Below are 17910 nucleotides of genomic sequence, written 5' to 3'. Positions count from 1 at the left end.
TATTTATATAAAAGAGAAAAATTAGGAAAGTTGTAATAAAATATTTGTATAAAATGGTGTAAAGGAGTCGATTTCTACATTTAAGTGATTAACTAAAGAGACCCTGGTAAAAATTTCATAATCATATACGAAATTCAGCAAAATACATATAAAAATAAAACATAGGAGTTTTGGCCCTCGTTATTTGTCTTTTTTTATCATCATCTCGACCTTCTAAAAAAGAAAAACCATAGAACCTTGCAAAAATACGAAAACTTCTTGAAAATATTCTCCACCCGAAGAATCCATGAAAAGTACAATCTATCTAAATGTCAAGTTAACAATCCACAGCGTATCAAAACTGTAAAATTCTCCATCAATTGGAAAATTTCAAAAAAACCTATTGAATTGAAAATTCGACAAACAATGTAGGTGTTTAGGTTAACAAGGCCATAAATAAAACCAATACGACCAGGAAAATAATATAATTGATCAGAAAATCAATGTTGCATGGATACTGTCTTTTGATAATTGATTCCTGTGATGTTAAATTCAATGGTTCACGTGTGCACTCTCCATGCACGGAGAGTGCAGTCCGTGCACTTAGTTTGAATTTTTTTTCTTTTTTCTCTTTTCTTTGATTTTTTCCATTTTTATGGTTGGGATCGGGTTTAGGGCATAAAAGGTGGGTCGGGTTGCGGGTTGAGGCACAAAAATCTCCCAAACCCGACCCGACCCAACCCGCTAGTTTAAAAAAAATCTCAAATTTCTTTCAAAAGGCCAAACAAACGTCATGAGACAAACAACACAAACCCTACAACTTCCATCTCTCTCTCACGCAGCCACACCCACAGTCCCATTCCACTCGCAGCGGTGTCGTATCACCAAATCACCGACATTAGCCTGTCGTTGATTGTCCATGATAAGAAGCTGGGGTTAGTAAAGTGCAATCTATATTCTTCTTCACGTTTCAGTACATTAATATTTTCCTGGGGGTATTGTTCCTTTATACTTCATTTGTTCTTTTACTCTTTTTCTCTAAATTTAAGTAACCTTTGATGTTCTAATCACTGATGGTCATCTTTTCTTTTTAAAGTTCTCGTGGCCTCCTTTTGTTATGGACTTTATTATCCTAATAATGAAGCACCTGATATGAGTTGAGATGGCTATTGATTATGTGTTTTTCTGTTTTTACACCTCTTTAAATTGTACATGCTTTATTCTTTCTTTTATTTATTATTTATTATTTTTTTATTTTTTTGGTTCTGGTCACAGGGAAATCAAGGAAATATTTGTTGTTTCTACGAGCAGTTGGTCCCTTACTGCTTTTGTTTTGGGCACAAATTTTGTGACAATTTATCATACATCTTCAATCACATCGATGAGAATAATTTGGATTGAACAGAGTCACGGTGAACACTGAACAGGTATGTTTCTTGGTCTTTTATTTTGATAAGTTACAGTTTTCTAAAGGTCAATGTTGTTAAGCTTTGTACACTTACTATTAATTTATTTTTGTTTGGGATCTTTGGCTTTTGCTCTTGATTGCAGTGGTGTCTTATTTACCCGTTTATTTTGTGAGTGGTTGAAAAACTAATAAAAATAGAATAATTTTATATTAGTTAGTGAAAGTTAACACTGATAAACTATTTCCACGATTAATATCCACAAGTCAAAAATATAACAAAAAATATAGACATGGCTTTATAATAAAATTAAAGCACGACTCTATGAATATAACACATGATGCAAACCAAGCCTGAGAAATATCCTTACATATATACTTGCAGGCGCCCTCAATGACTAAATTGGGATGTTGAACCTATAAATGAATGGAAGCCTTCAGAATTTACAGCAAAGAAGACCCAATCTCCAACTCCTGCGGCTTCTAAAATGTCTCCTGTGTGTTTAAATCATGATTCCTTTTCCCGAACCGACCAACCTAACCCAACCCGACCGACATTTGGTTGGGTTTCAATTCATACATGGGTTGGGTTGGGTTGGGCAAAAACCGATCCAACCCACGCCCACCCCTAGAGAGAAGGGAGAAGAGAAGAAGAAGTAAGACGTGATTTTCGTACTTAGAAAATGCTACAGTGAGACAAAATGGAACAAAACAGAATTTTAAGGAATTTTAAATCGAAAAAAAAAAATTTATAATATGAAGAAAAAAAATTAAAACAATTTCCAAAAAAAAAAAAAATTACAGTAAAAATAAAATAAAAGAAAGTTACAAAAATTAAATAAAGAATGTATAAATATTATTTCATTAAAACTGAAAAATTAAGTTTTATTTGGAAGAGAAAAGAATTAAAAAAAATTTAAATTGATAAAAAAACAATTATTTATAATGTTTTAAAAAAATAAAAATATGGAAACATTTTTGTCTTCGTGCACGAAGAAATTTTAATTTTTTTATTAATATTTGCATTGTTTAGTTTACATTATATATAATTTTTTTTTCAATTTAAAATTCTTTTTAATTCTTTTCTCTTCAATTTTTTTAATTTACAAGTAACTTTTTCGTTAAAACTGAAAAATTAAGTTTTATTTGGAAGAGAAAAGAATTAAAAAGAAATTTAAATTGATAAAAAAAACAATTATTTATAAAGTTAAAAAAAACATGGTCTTCGAGTCTCCGTGCACGGAGAGTTAGAGAGAGATTTTTTTTTTAAGCTAATATATTTTTACATATAGTAACTAACTACAATGATAATTTTTTTTTTTTATTACACTTAAAAAATTTGAAGCAAATTTTTTACTTATAACTAACTCTTTGCATTTTAGAAATATATCGAGCTAATATTTTTTATTGAGCATGGAGTGAAGAGATGAGACTTGGTGGGAAGTATGAAAAGTTGTGTGTTAAAGTAAATTTGGAGGTACACTATATAATAAAATATGTACTAAGACAAATGGCGTCGTTTTTGCTCCCCCACTTGGAAAAAAATAAAAATGAAATTTAAAACAATTTCCAAAAAAAAACAATAAAAACAAAATAAAAGAAAGTTACAAAAATTAAATAAAGAATATATAAATATTATTTTGTTAAAACTGAAAAATTAAGTTTCATTTGGAAGATAAAAGAATTAAAAGGAAATTTAAATAAATTGACTAAAAAAACAATTATTTATAAAGTTAAAAAAAAAAAAATGGAAACATTTTTGTCTCCATGCATGGAGACTAATGGAGGCAAAAGCCTTCGTGCACGGAGAAATTTAAAATTTTTTTTCGTCATGTAGTTTTACATTATAAATATTTTTTTTAATTTAAAATTCTTTTTAATTATTTTCTCTTCAAATTTTTTAATTAGAAGTAACTTTTTGTAAAATATTTTCTGCCTTATATTATCTTTATTTTTTATTTTTTTTATATAAAAGTGATTTTTTTTCTTATATCCCTACTATATATATCAATATAAGAGTGGTTGAGCACAGAGTGGTGGGAGGAATGAAAATTACGTGTTGCAGTATTTTCTTACTGTATAATAAAATATATATCAAGCAAGGCAAACGAAGACGTTTTGCTCCCCCACTTAAAAAAAAAAAGTCACAATGAGACAAAATGAATTAAGTCACATTCTCATTTTTATATAGTAGGAAAATAATAAAGTCAATGCGGACTCATTTGTCAGATATTCAAAAAAACTCTTAAGATCTTCATAAAAATGCTCCAGACAGACACTTATTATCGTTCGTCAGTTTTTATCTTATTTATTATTGTTACCGCCTTGAGTTATTTCATTCATAGTACCTTGAGATTTTTATGTTCCTTGGAGCTTCATGTATGTTTCAGTAACTCAGTTTTCATTTTTAAGATTGCTGAAAATATATTTGATTTGTAAATCTGAAAAATTATTTTCCAAAATATGAATTGAAAAATACGAATATTTTGGAATTTGTTAAAATTATTTTATGACATTTTATTTCATAAATTTAATTATTTAATAAAATAGAACAAATTTATGATAATATATTATTAAGTATTTATACATTTTAAAGTTGGTAAATTTTACAATAATTTTTCTTCTTGCTACAAAAGTAAATGCAAACAATAATAAATTAAGATGACAAAACATAGGAAACAAAATAAAAAAAAAAGTCAATGACGGAGATGAGAATTTTTACATGCTTTAATTTAAATAATCGATAAGAGTTTGTATCTATTGGAAAAATTGAAAACGTTAAAAAGATGTTTGAGTTTTATATTATGAGTTTGAAATTTTGAGTATTTTAGACAACAAAAAATTGAAAACAACTTGAAAACATTCTCATATCTTTTGAGGAGAAATTGCAAAATTGATTTTAAGTTATCGTTGAAGCAACACGTGTATAAAAAATATTGATTTATAACCTTTCATTATATGGTACATAGACATGTGCCTATCACATATCAAGTTACCATTTTTATGAAATTGGTTAACCAATTTGCTATGGCACCCAAAATATTGATGAGACAGATTTAAAAGGGCTAAGTCTGTAGCTATTTAATACTACTAAGTGTTGATAATCTATTTGTTTTTCTTTTTCTTTTTTCCAAAGTTCGAAGACTCCCCATTTGGCCCTCATTAAATTACATTTCATTACATTCTATTTTTCTCTCTAGTCTCTACTATTTTCAACCACACAATTTTTTATAAAATAATATTACACGTAAATCGAAAAATTTTCCTTCTTTTTCGACAACTCATTTTTTCCAAAAAAAAAAAAAAACCATTCCACCCATTTTCATTACCAAAAATGGGGGCCAAACGGGAGCCAACTTGCTACTCGGTAAAATTTTGGCCCAACAATGAATCTTTTCTTTCCCAAAAGTTCCTTGTAAGTGAAGACTCTCCATTAAAAATAGGGATGTCAATTGGGTGGATCGGCAGTTTTCCGTTCCTCGTCCTGTTGAGTATTTTTATCATCTTGCCTCGTCTTCATATGCGATTAAGGCAGGTGGGTTGGAGCGGGTCCACTGCGTCATTTATCGTCCCTTTTTTCTTTTAATTTTTTAATGGTTTTAGTTGATGAAATTATTACCTTTTTTTCTCAATTTGTTAAGAACAACCCATTGTTTTTAGAAATGACTAGTCACATAACGAATGTGTGAAAGGCTTCGTAAATGTTGTAAAAATAATATTTGAATATGCGTAAATATAAAAAATAGTAAAGCCAATATTTGGTACGCATTATTTCAAAAATATATTTTTTCTCTTTTTTATTTTTAATCACACATTTTTCAATGAAATAATATTACATGCAAACACAAATTTTTTCCTTATTTTTAAATCACACATTCTTCATCAAATCACTATTCTAAAATGCATTAAAAAAAAAAGGCTCAAACATGCTAAAAAAATTGTATAAGTGAAATGAATTTTTTACTCAATGAGTATCTATTTGTACACCATATCTTTGTGTGATGAGGGATATCTGGCTTAACTAAAACATTTGTAATTGTCATATAACTTTAGGCATTTAATTGTGATTTGGTGTCTGCGTGTGTTCACTGAAAAAAATCATGAATTTCTTTACGTTAAGTTTGAAAAAGATGAGCAGAGAAAGAAAAAATAAAATTAATAATTGAATATTAAAATTGAGGTTAAGGACGTTTTGTGGATAATGTAATTACAAAATAAATAGTCATCCTAGTAGATGTATTACCTCATTTGTAAATTACGATGAGCCTTAAATATAAAATTTTCCAACATTGTTGGAATAAGATGCAATCAAACCCTTTCGACCTATTGTCACTTTAATGGACTATTCATTTTCATACGTTAATTAATCTCTTATACCCTTGATTCCATGACGCAGGAGAGCAAGATATTTGATGATTAAAATGAAATAACACCAATTTATGAAAACAGTTTAAATAGTTGAGAACAATTAAATGCATTCATGAACATGGAATTTAATTAATTTTAGGTAATGAATATAGAAAAAATAATTTCCATACACGTGATCTTAAAAAAAATAATTTAGATAAAAGAGTATGTACGTGAACCTGGAGAATAAATTTATATTATAACTTAAATGAAAAATTTTGAAAATAAATAAGTGTACACGAATTTGAATGATTTATTTACTTATAGAGTAATTGAATAGCAACAAAACATATAAAATATAATTAATTTGCACCATTTTGATCTAAATCTAAGAGAAATGCAAACCTCTAAAAATAAATGTTAATTATTATACATGTACGTAAACAATGTAATGCATAATTGAATGTTAAATATATATAGAAAAATGAAAGTAAGGTATTATTAAAATAATTAAATTGTAATAGAGTTATAATTGTCCAAAAAATGATTATCACTTGATATGATATTTAATATATTATAGGCGACAAATCTTTTAAACTTAAATTTGACTTGGATCATGTTTCCCGTACCTACTTCAGAGTAACAACCACTGCCCTGTCCTTTCCCATTTACCTGATTATGTGGGTAATATCTATCCCGTTTTAAGGCAGTGTCTCGCGGGTATTGGGTTTAACAATTTTTTTTGCCGTACCTAATTAAAATGACATTTGATAGTTTTTTACATGCACATTCCATACATTTATTGCCAGGTTATTAAATTCTGATGACCATGGTTGAAGTAGTTATGAAACAAATGCCCTCCTGACGGCACAAGATGTTTCTACTATCCTGATGAACAAATGCTACGTGCAAAATGAGGTTGGGGCTTTCTCCCCCGTTGTACCTTCGATATGAGAATTAATAACGGAATGGGGAATGTAGACTTGGGAAGAAAAGGTAAAATGTGTATTTAGATAGTCAAAGTTCTTCTCGCTTTAGGAGTATTTATAGGTACCTGAAGTCATGTGACTGTTGGGTGGTTATTATGCTATGTATCCCATGTAGTACCTTCCATTACCCTCACGTTCTGAGTGGAGGACCTCTTCCTATTCAACGGTTGGTTGTATCCATGATAACCAGTAGACGGTTCTCATCCAATCCAGTAATGTTTTCTAGTTAAGTGTTGTTTTGTCCTCAAGATGGTAGATGACCTAACATAAATGTAGAGGGCCTCATAGTAGTCGACAGCCTAGTGTGGATGTAGAGGGCCCTGTACTGAATGGCATGCAAGTAGAGAGCCTTGTAATGGTAGATGGCCTAGCACGCAGGTAGAGGGTTTCGTAGTAATAGACAGCTTAATATAAACATAGAGGGTATCATAGTGGTAGACGACCTAGCATGGATTTAGAGGGTCTTATAGCAATAGATGCAAGTAGATGGCCTCAGTGGTTGAAGGCCTAGAATGGGATCGTCAACGTAGAGTACTTATCGAGTAATCTTCATCTTGTAGGCCATCGTAGATAATTATTTGTGTCATCTAATATGAATGGCATAACTACAGAGGATGTTGTAATTATATTTTTCAATGAACTAAATGATTGGATGAAATAATATGATTGATACAAAAATATAAATGCCGTTATCTAACATTTTTAATAATATTGAATTATTCAATAAAATATAATAATAGACAGCTATAACTAGAATTTTTAGCCATATTTCCATCTTTTTGTTTTTATTTTGTAAAATTAAGCCCCTATCTGGGACAGTTTTTTCTTCAATTGCCAGCTATTTTTTGATGTATAACACTAAGTGTACATGGATATATCTATATAATCATTTTAAGGAAAAAATTTGAAAAAATGAAAAAGAAACAAGAATTAATCTGCTTGTCGAACAGGGGCCCTGGACCAGTAGCATGGTTGAACAGGCCCCCCCAACCATAGGGGTGCCGCTTGGCGTCCCCATTTGTCCATGGCCCTGGATGACTAGCTAGTTTGAAGAGGCAAACGTTTTAAACAACAAATTTCTTGCTTAACCTATACATCATTTGAAAAGAATTGTAACAGTCGAAGTCAAACATTATAAATTATTTATAAATATGTCAAATAGAAATTTAAAATAATAAAAAAGAAAAGAGAAAGGAAGATATTTTTTTGCATTAAACTATTTTTATTTTTAACTTTTTAAGCTTTGCCAAATGTGCGTATTGCCCCATAATTTGCCCCACCAACAAACTGAAATAAGTGTACCGTTACAGCCGAGCTGGATCTGGCGCCACCACATGACGCGGTCGACGTACAACTCTACCACCAAAAGTAAGCTCTCCGTGGCTCGACTTTGCCGCAGGTAATCGGTGATTTTTTTCTTGAAACGCCCTATCAATAAACGGAGGCATTTATACGTACAACAGCTCAAAAAGGTGAAAATGGGAGTAGGAGATGGAGAGCCGTTAGACAAGAAGGCGAAGAGGATGAGAGATCTGTTAACAAGCTTCTACTCGCCGGATCTTTCATCAGCATCGCCGCCGTCAAATGCTTCTTTCTCCAGATTCGCTATCCTCGACACCATCAACGCCACATCATTTGACGCCGATCACTACATGAATCTCCTTGTACGCCACTTCACAATTTAACTTGAATTCGAATTCGAATTTCTTCAAATATAGACTTAATTTATTGAATGTGTTGGGAATTTAGTTGTGGAAACTTCCGTAATACTGGCCATCGATTGGAATTTTAATGTTATAGATAGTTTTTTTATTTTTTTAATTATTTTTTTTTTACGAGTAAACATGGCAACATGCAAGTCCTACCATTGCATTCATTTTATAATGTAAGGAGTGTACTCTAGGGCTCTTTGGATTATAATAGATCAAAATGCTGGTTTAAATAATATAGAGTTCTAATCAAATATGAATGTCACTAGCAAATTTAAGCTATATAATACCTCTAAATGGGTTTATTGGCATGACACAACCAGTCATCTGGGAACAAGGAAATGGAATTGAGAAACATTATAGAATTTCTCCAGTGGATTCAATTCCATGGCACGATCACTATGAGAAACTATCTTATTTCTTGCCGGAAACCTAAAAGAAATGCTAAATTAAGAGTGTAAATAAAACTTAATTGACAATACTAGTACAGGAAGTATTACAAAAGTTCTATTGATTTTGCAATGATATAAGATCTATCATTTCACTTCAAACTTACTAAGTTAGATCTTAGAAATTTGATACTGTCAATAAAATATTATGATTTTCAAGTTGATTAACGGTCTAACATACTTCTAGAACTCATATTTACACTGGGTGCTATGTTCAAAATAAGACTGTTGAGAAAGCAAAGCCTGAAAGCTCTCTACTGCTCGAGTTTGACATAATTTTCAATTGAATGAGTACGCGATAATTACTTCTTTTTGACCTGTGTCTAGTTCCATTTTATGGAACGATATTAAGCTTCGTATGTCAGTGATGTCTTGGAGGAGAGTGTGAATATATAATTCTCATTTTTGATAAACCTTGTTAGTTGATGGTGCAGCACTTTGCGGTGTATGTTATACTTATTTAGTGTGCAGGATTATTTTTTAATAATAATCTGAATTAAAATTTTAGGTACAAAAGTCAAATTTGGAAGAATTTCTTAAGAAGCACGTCGAAATGGCTTCTGAGATAAAAAATCTGGATACCGACTTTGCTTTTGCGAGCCTCGAAAGAAGTAGGCCTAGAAACCTGCAAACATTAGTATATGAGAATTACAACAAGTTCATTAGTGCTACAAATGCAATCAAAAGGTAATTTTTGTGTCTATACAAACTTTAACCATGTTCGTAGTGAATGTAATTATTCTTCTAACTGAATAAACATATATGTCGAAAATTTATTAATAAAGGTCATAATTCTTAATCTTAACAAGCTTGTGAAGCGCAATATTGAGAATTGAGATGATGTCTTCTCTTTATATAACGTTAAACTTGTCCCCATTTTTGGTGCGTTTATTATTTCTTTTTGTCAATCTCATTTGTTTTCTCTATTTTTCTAAGATGAAAAATAATATAAATATTATGGAAGCAAACATGGAACAGCTTAACGAAAAGGTGTTTGGCAAGGGTCTTTTTGGTTACTATAAATTGTAGTTTCAAAATAATTTGAGAAAACAAGAAGTTGATGAAAGCTTTTTCAAAACAAAATTCATCGTAACTGTTGCAGATTCTGTCCGTGCAATCTAAAATTGATGGGGTCAATACTTCACTTTTTGCTAAAAGACAGCATGTAGAGAAGCTGCATTGCACACGCAATTTATTGCGGAAAGTTCAAGTAATGTAATGAGTACCAATCTATCTTTGTGTTGAATTTCCTGCTACAAAATAGCCCATTGTTAATTTTGGCAAAATAAAGAAAATGTGACTTGTATAAAAGAAGGAACACGGCTGACTGACTCATTTTGGTCTCTTCTTTACTTCGAGAGTTTGAGCAGTATGATTAAATTAGAAAGAAGCATCTTCTTGTTATGAGATACTCTGAATTAGAGAATTTGCATGATTGAAGAATAAGATTTCAACATTGTCATTTTCTTTGAACTTGTAATTGTTTCCACCATTGAAGATAGATTTTTGCATGTTTTACACATCCTGTAAATTCTGCATCTATGAGTTAGCACAGATTTCATCTTGTGTGAAAAGAGTAGTTTATTTATGATCTATAGACAAGACTTGAGAAGTGTATCAAATCGGAAGCCTATTCAGATGCTGTCAAGTTCTACACTGGAGCCATGCCAATTTTCAAGGTCGATATCTGCTTAATGAATGGGAAAGTTTGAATTTACCCATTTTCTGAGCCCATCATTAGTAGTAATGATGATGAACTTCTATTTTTTCAATAATAGTTTCTTCTTTCTAACCCATTCTTTGTATTTATTACCAGAAATACGGGAACTCTTTCTTCGGGGACTGTAAGCGGGCATCGGAAGAAACGGTAGAGATAATTATAAAAAAATTGAAGGCATGACCTCTTCTGTTTCAGTGCTTGGCGGTGAATGAAGCGGGCATCATTGAAAATGGAATCCTTATCGAAAGAGTTAACTAGATGAAATATATCCGTATGTTATAGTCTAAATGATTATCTACCCAGATTGTGATAAGATTAGTGATGGATTCCGATTCAAATATAAAGTACTACACCAATGTGACTGAATGCCAGTCATAAAATCTTGTCAAAGAAAAAAAATATTCCAATGACTAGATACAAACTTTAATTTAATTGACGGTCTCCATGCTTAAAAAAGATAAGTATCATGGATCATAGTACGGAAGACAGCAAGAATTGTGGATATTTATTTTGTCAATTTTGCAAACTTCAGTTTCTACAAACACAAATGATGGAGTTGTTTACCATGTGAGTAGAAGTGTGGCATGGATTAGTACTCATGAACCAAAACGTCGTGTCAACTTAGAGGAAAATAAGAACTTTCTGGTTGTTAGTGTTCTATCTTAGAACCTTGGAATCCTGTTGTATAGATGAAAATAGAGTTTTTACCATCCTCTGTCAGTATATAAATGATAAAAAATGGCTACACGATCTTACAGTCTTGTTTCAAATGAACAGAAAAACAACTCTATGTGCTTTTCCACAATAAGTGCTACTAAACCTTCCCAAATATTGGTGTCTTTTACGAAGAAAAGCTAGTAATTAGTGAGAATGTTCTATATTTTCTACAACTGTTTTCAGGGGAAGGTATTTTCTGATTCCCTGTCCATACAAGCAAGAGCTGAGGCTGTGATGCTTCTTAATCAGTTAAATTTCCCGATTTGTATTTCACTTACTTTTATTTTCTGATGATCTACAAATAGATGCAAATATGCATCTAGTCAAGGATGATTACACCTTGCAGACTTTTTAGTGTGGAGAGTTAATGGTCATACCTAAATTTTGTTTGTCAAAATCAGCCATTCACAGTTGTGAAAAACAATATTTTATGTCTCTGTTGTTTGTTTTCCTATAATATTCTTCACTTTTTGATAGTTTTCCCTTCTTTGATAGGTTGAGACTCTGAAGCTTAAATTGTTCGAGAAGTTGGAACAGTTCCTTTTCAATTTGCATTTTGAATCTAAGGACCTAAAAGATGCTTTAGCAGATGATGAATTTCCTAACCAAGGAAAAGCCAATGTTTCAGCTTTTGCTGCTGCTCATGAAGTAAAGAATGAACCTAAATTTTTTCCCCCTTTTTTAAGCAAAAAGCAACAAATGTATAGATATTGATTGTTGGAATAAAAACTTGTATTCGTTAATATTTGCCCTTCATAGATCACTTGTGGATAGTGTGCACAGATGAATAAGTCGCTGCAATATGTAACTGTTTCACTTAGTATTTCATTTATAATGTAATTATTTCACTCCGTATTTTATTGAGGCACTTAAACAATTCTGTTTCAAGTTTATCCCAGAGTTTAGATCCCAGATTTTCTAGCCCAACTATTTTACTTTTGTTGCATACAAAAAGTATGTTCTTTTATTTTGTGTTTCAAGTGCATCACATTTCAAATTACATTTGTGCTATGTTACTACTTTCAGGCTTCTATTCGTGAATTTACTGAAGCTCTTTGTGCTTATAGAGTGATCTTTTTGCGTTCAGAACACAACTATTTAAACTTGCACAGGACCTTGTTACGAAGTATGACTGCTCTTTCATTCCCAATTTTTATTTGATAATCCTTCTCTTGTGATTGAATCAGGTTGTGGTTCGTACATTTTTTGCTTATGATTTATATGGTTTTGCCCAAATCTTAGGGAATTCAAAGCCACTCATATACATATTAAGAAGCAGCTCTGCTCTACAAATATTCTGGCGATCCTTCGTAAGTTAACTTTGTTGCAGTATCTCATCATTTGTTGTAAACTTTGTGTCAAAAATGCTACTTTCAGCATTTAATGTGTGCAACTTCTTTTGGTATCATTTTTGCTTCCATAGCTGTAGTGGACCATGTTAGTAATTGACAAAAGAGTGAAGGGTAATGACCTTGTCTATGTATGAGTGATAAGGTCAAACACTTTCTTCTTTTATCATAATCTTGTTTCCCATTTATTTGCTTATTTTGTACATGAACTAGTTCTTAAGCAGCATCTAACAAGCCGTTTGATAGCATTTGTGACAGCCTTCAATCCCCACTATTTTTACTTTATTATCTTTAAAATCGTTCTTTCAACAGAAAACACATTTCTTCTGAGGAATTTTGTCTTTAAAACTTCTAACTTGAATATACTTTTAAAATTCATTTGATTACAGAAGTCATTTAGACTGATGTGCTCCTACTTGATGAAGTGTTACTTGGGGCTGCCCTTCCTGATTTTACTCTACAGGTCATTGTCAATTCTGTAACTAAAACATATGGCAATACGTCTACGTGTCTATCTGGATTGCTTTGTGACTTGTATTTATTGAGGATGATATGCTGATAAATTTACTGTTTTCAGGCTGCTCTTATTGATGTTAAAGATTTTATCACCAGTGCAGTAAGTCATCTTCTACTTGATATTTCAGGTTAGTAATCGTTTCAATATAATGTAAGTCAAGAAGCTCAATTATTTGGATTATACGTCTACATTTTTTTAATTCATTTTTGAAGATGAATCCAGCATCTACATAAAGTTATTTTAAAAAATTCAAAGTCTATATTTTTGCATGATTTTAGTTGTTTAATTTTTCTTCTCTGGTAGATACTTTCTCAAAAATCCAAAGTATACAAAAGGAGAGAACAGAGGAAGTATACCCTTTGAAGGTAACCTTCGAGGCCCGCAAAAAGGCAGTTATCCAAGGCAGTATGGATGTCTTACTGGTAATGACAGAAGATAAGATGCCAAACGAATTACTTTTTATCATGTGATATGGCATTTCCCAGTTCCATTATGTTCTCTTTCTTTAAACCTTATAAATCTCCCACTTTTGGCTATCTTAAAAGTAAGATTCTGGGGATTCTTTACTTTCCAGCGTGTGTATATAGGTGTGTTTTGTTCCAAGTATAACTGTAGGATGACAAATGAGACTTTCTTCCCCTTCAAGCGTAAAATGTTACAGGATTTCGAAGAATCCAACATCTTAAGATATGTGACTTAGATTTGTAAACAGAAAAGGCATAATTAATACATTGTATTGATATTATACAAGATTACTCAGTGAATTTTAGAACTCAGGATGTTACTCTATTGTCACTTTCGCTTTAAGTGAACAGTTTATTCCTACTTTTCTCATATTCTAAAATTCAAACAACAATTAAATATACGGGGCCCTTTGCAATTCACAGTAATGATCAATAGATCATAAAACAATCTCTTCAAGAGCTTTCTATCCATATCATTCAAACTACTACAAATAATTTTGTGAACATAATTTTTTTAGTATTCTGACTGCTTTCGTTTCCACTCAAGGGTGTCATTTACTAACTCATGGGGAAAGTATAAGCTAATGCTTGGCTTATTCTCATGAATTATCTAAAAGACTCATATTAGACGTCCATTTTGTCGTAGCTCAATGTCATGTATGCAGATCAATCTTTTTATTCCATTTGACTTTGGTATTGAATTAGCCTGTTGTGTTGATCTATCTTCCACTCCAGGTGATGGCACATGATTTTAGTTGCTGAGTTTCTACGGCTTCCTTACTTACTGTCTAATTTATTTGTGAATCTAGGACTTCCATCGCCTTCTAACTGAAAATTCTGAATTATTATTGGAGTTGAGAGGCTACGCAATGGACTGGGTCCAAGAAGCGTTTCAAGATTTCTTCAGGAAAGTTCATGACTATTTCCTTTTGCTTTGTGGAAGAGTATCTCTGCCAGTCAAGATCGAAATCAGATAGGAGTACCAGGTGAAAGAATTCCCGCTGGGTTTGTTCTTGTAGTGACTCAATTATACCATTTTATTGAAAAAAGTGCCGTCCTAAGAATTTCTGAGGCAAGGAACCAACTCTGAGTTGTTTCCTAGTCATTAAATTAAATAAACACAATCATATATTCCTCAATACAATCAGTTCCACCTGTGAACGTTGTACTCAAAATTTCAGGAAATAGCATCTTCTTTCTCTGGTGGCGGTGTTCGAGGCTGTGAATATGGTCCAGCTTTTGTTCCTGCAGAAATTTGTTGTACCTTTCGCGGGCACATGGTGAAATGTACTTGCACCTTGTAAGCATTTAACATTTATATCTTTTTCCATCTTCAAAAAATTTTGTGTTATTCATCAATTTAGACATGTTGATGCAGTTCAAAATTTGAAAGAGTAAGAAGCATTGTTTTTGAGTATGCTGTGTCAATATGCCTGTTTAACGAGGAGGTTGAGTCCATCCCATTGCTTGCAAAAAGCATCAATATCTCGTGTCAGTTTCGTCTATTAACCATTCTCTTAGCTTCAACATTTTCTTTTTCACGATTAATTATTGAAGCCTCTTCATAGCGAGAAAATAGGTTTACTGACTTTGTTGTGCTGATTTTAGTAGATAGCCTCAAGGGCATGTCATACCTTTTCTACTTCCATCTCTTAGCTTAAGCTGAGATCTCTTGTTAAGTAAAAAGAACGGAAGTCTACCATGAAGAACATAAAAAATTGACCGTTAAAGTAAAGTATTTTAGTTCAGAGCACTAAGTTTTCCAATATTTAGTGTTTGGTGCATGACAAGAAACGGAGATTGTACGTCAATACTTATTTTGATCTTTCCATCCTTGCAGTATATGAAGATGAGAACTCAAAGAATGGCTATCATCTTGAAGAAGAGGTTTACAACACCGAATTGGGTCAAGGTTAGTACACATCTTGAAATCATAACTTCATTTCCCCCCACCAAATACTTCAGTCTCATATTTATTTCACCTCTGTCCCATAGCACAAAGAACCCAGAGAAGTACATATGTTTGTCGATCTACTTCTTCAGGAGGTATTTCCATAGTCATAATTTCATGCTCATTTTTTTTTCTTTTTATTTATGGTAAGGATTTTGTCAATTTTCCTTCTATATTATTTCCGTATGTTGATTCCTGCTATCAGTGCCAATAAATATTACAACCTAAACTAGTTCAAAAACTAAAGTTTCTTTATTGGTCCCATATATAGTTTGAAGTAATAGGAACCGAAGCAAAACAAATTTTGCCCCCCACGGCCTTCATCATAAACATCGACGCACTGACAGCAATGGGAGCATGACATGCTCATGCAGCAGTACATTTAGAGACAATAGGATGAGCTGGTCAAATACTCACAAGGCTAGGAGCCAGCTTCTGGAGACGCATCTAGCAAAATTATTTAAGCAAAAAATGGAGATTTTCACAAAACTAGAGAACACACAAGTTTGGTCACTTGCTGTAGATAAATAAGGTCTATTTGTATGGTGATAAAAGTAATACTAGATTGCTATTACTTTGCAGGAATCTGTCATAACAACTATAGCAAAACTTTCTTTGAAGAGTTTGCTTGAGTTAGTCATATTCCAAACCTTCAATCAGAGTGGATTCCATCAAATTCAGTTGGATATTCAGTTTTTGAAGTCTACTTTAAAGGATATTGCCGAGGATGAAGCTGCAATTGATTTCTTGCTTGATGAGGTAAGAAGCCAAATCTTTGTTAAATCATTATGTGACACTTTCATGTCCAACTCTACGAAGCTAGGTTGTTTCCAACTTGAATTGGTGACAAAAAAATTAAAGCAATATATGTTTCCTCACAATTAAACAAAGTTAAGAATATTTCGACTTAGTTGTAAGTCCACCCTAAGTATAGTACTTTGCTATTTGACTTCCCCCGAGCTTCTGATAGCAAAGTTTGAGAATGGGATGGGTTCATTGCCCGTGCAATTGTACCGAAAGTTTGTGGACCAACTTGTTCCTCTTTAAAAGTTGAGACAATAGGTTGGTGACCAATGGAGCAATTCCCCTTTTACAAACAATATATAAATGGAGGAAGATTCAAAGTTCAATACCAAGTATTCTATGATTATCTTTTTCATTGATTTAAACGAATACTTTCAAAAAGTTTCTTCTTTGACTTCTATAACTAGGTAATAAGTGTTGTGTATTTGGTTGAGTAGGTGATTGATGCTACTACAGAGCGTTGTCTCGATCCAGTTTCTCTGGAACCTCCAATTTTAGATAGACTTGTAAAGACAAAGTTGGCAAAAGACTTTACAATATAGTATAGCTTCTGAAGAGAATTCGTCAAATTTCTAAATTGCTGTTTATTTTGCTCACTAATTGTCATTTGTTAAGTGTTAATTGGGCTACTATTGGCTCTCCCTTGCATGGGGTAACCAGTTCAAGCATTCATACATTTTCGCCATGAGGTTCATGGAATATTTGTCTACAATGTCTTAGATTCTTTTGGTCGGTGAAAGTTTTGTCACCTTCGATTCATTATGGAAAATGGAATGTTGAAGTAAGCAGGCAGATACATGTTTGAGTAGAGAGTATTCAGTAGTCAAGTACACAATTTTTGGTATGAAATATAGCACAATGAATAAGATTTTTTATTCTTTTAATACTATTCATTATTGTATGCTTGTTCTTCCGGAGATAAATTACATGGAAAATGAGCAGCTTTTAGTTAAACAAATTATTTTTTTCCATGTTGGATTTAATTATTACTGACTATTGTGGAAACAATTTGCTCTCCATCCTCGAATTGATCTCTAATAAGATACAATTAATATTATCCTTGAAAAAGATGTATAATTTTACAATGCCATAGACTTGTGTGTTATAACATAATAGAAAATGTTTTGTTAATTAAAGTTGTTAATGGAAAAAGAGTTGAAGTTGACTAATAAATAGGAAGTCATCTAGGCCATGGAACAATTAGATCAAGATCCTAAAGATGCAATATCTGGATAGTTGCTTGACCCAAAAAAGGAAAAAAAAAAAAAAAGTGGTATAACAATAAGAAAACAAGGAAATAGATGGGATATTTACAGCGGAGGTCTCAAACCTTTTAATAATATGCAAATTACATCCAACCTTTAAATCATAGAATAGACGTTCCAAACTTTTCAAAGTTGTGTGGCAGAAGTATCTCTGAAAAATTTCCGTGCAAAAATTCGCTAGTTGACCAAAAGTCAACATTTAACCATAATTTGACAAATTTTAAAAGGGACAAATAATTTTTTAA

The 17910-nt window shown here is 31.9% G+C and overlaps 1 protein-coding gene across 13 annotated transcripts; it reads left to right on the top strand.

Annotated features, from left to right (window-relative positions):
* Positions 1-780: 780 nt before the first annotated feature.
* LOC111369802 (vacuolar protein sorting-associated protein 51 homolog) lies at positions 781-17284 on the top strand. 13 transcript variants are annotated; one of them, XM_022991455.1, is made up of 15 exons: positions 781-914; positions 1255-1406; positions 6541-6727; positions 8031-8384; positions 9387-10557; positions 10695-10745; positions 11811-11963; positions 12342-12441; positions 12558-12625; positions 13242-13308; positions 13485-13603; positions 14455-14945; positions 15486-15557; positions 15641-16355; positions 16838-17284. In XM_022991455.1, the coding sequence occupies exons 5-12, from the start codon at positions 10543-10545 to the stop codon at positions 14620-14622; spliced, it is 741 nt and encodes a 246-aa protein (XP_022847223.1). In that variant the 5' UTR covers positions 781-914; positions 1255-1406; positions 6541-6727; positions 8031-8384; positions 9387-10542; the 3' UTR covers positions 14623-14945; positions 15486-15557; positions 15641-16355; positions 16838-17284. The 13 variants fall into 13 exon arrangements, with proteins under 13 accessions (XP_022847223.1, XP_022847232.1, XP_022847231.1 ...); XM_022991464.1 differs by lacking the exon at positions 16838-17284 and having other exon boundaries at positions 8031-8088; positions 8184-8384; positions 15641-16828; XM_022991463.1 differs by lacking the exon at positions 16838-17284 and having other exon boundaries at positions 8031-8119; positions 8184-8384; positions 15641-16828.
* The last annotated feature ends 626 nt before the right edge of the window (positions 17285-17910 follow it).

This window comes from Olea europaea, chromosome 20 (genome assembly GCF_002742605.1).
Source record: "Olea europaea var. sylvestris chromosome 20, O_europaea_v1, whole genome shotgun sequence".
NCBI lineage: Eukaryota > Viridiplantae > Streptophyta > Magnoliopsida > Lamiales > Oleaceae > Olea > Olea europaea.
Note: the sequence above shows the minus strand (reverse complement) of the source record. Positions and strands in the feature narration are given on the sequence as shown.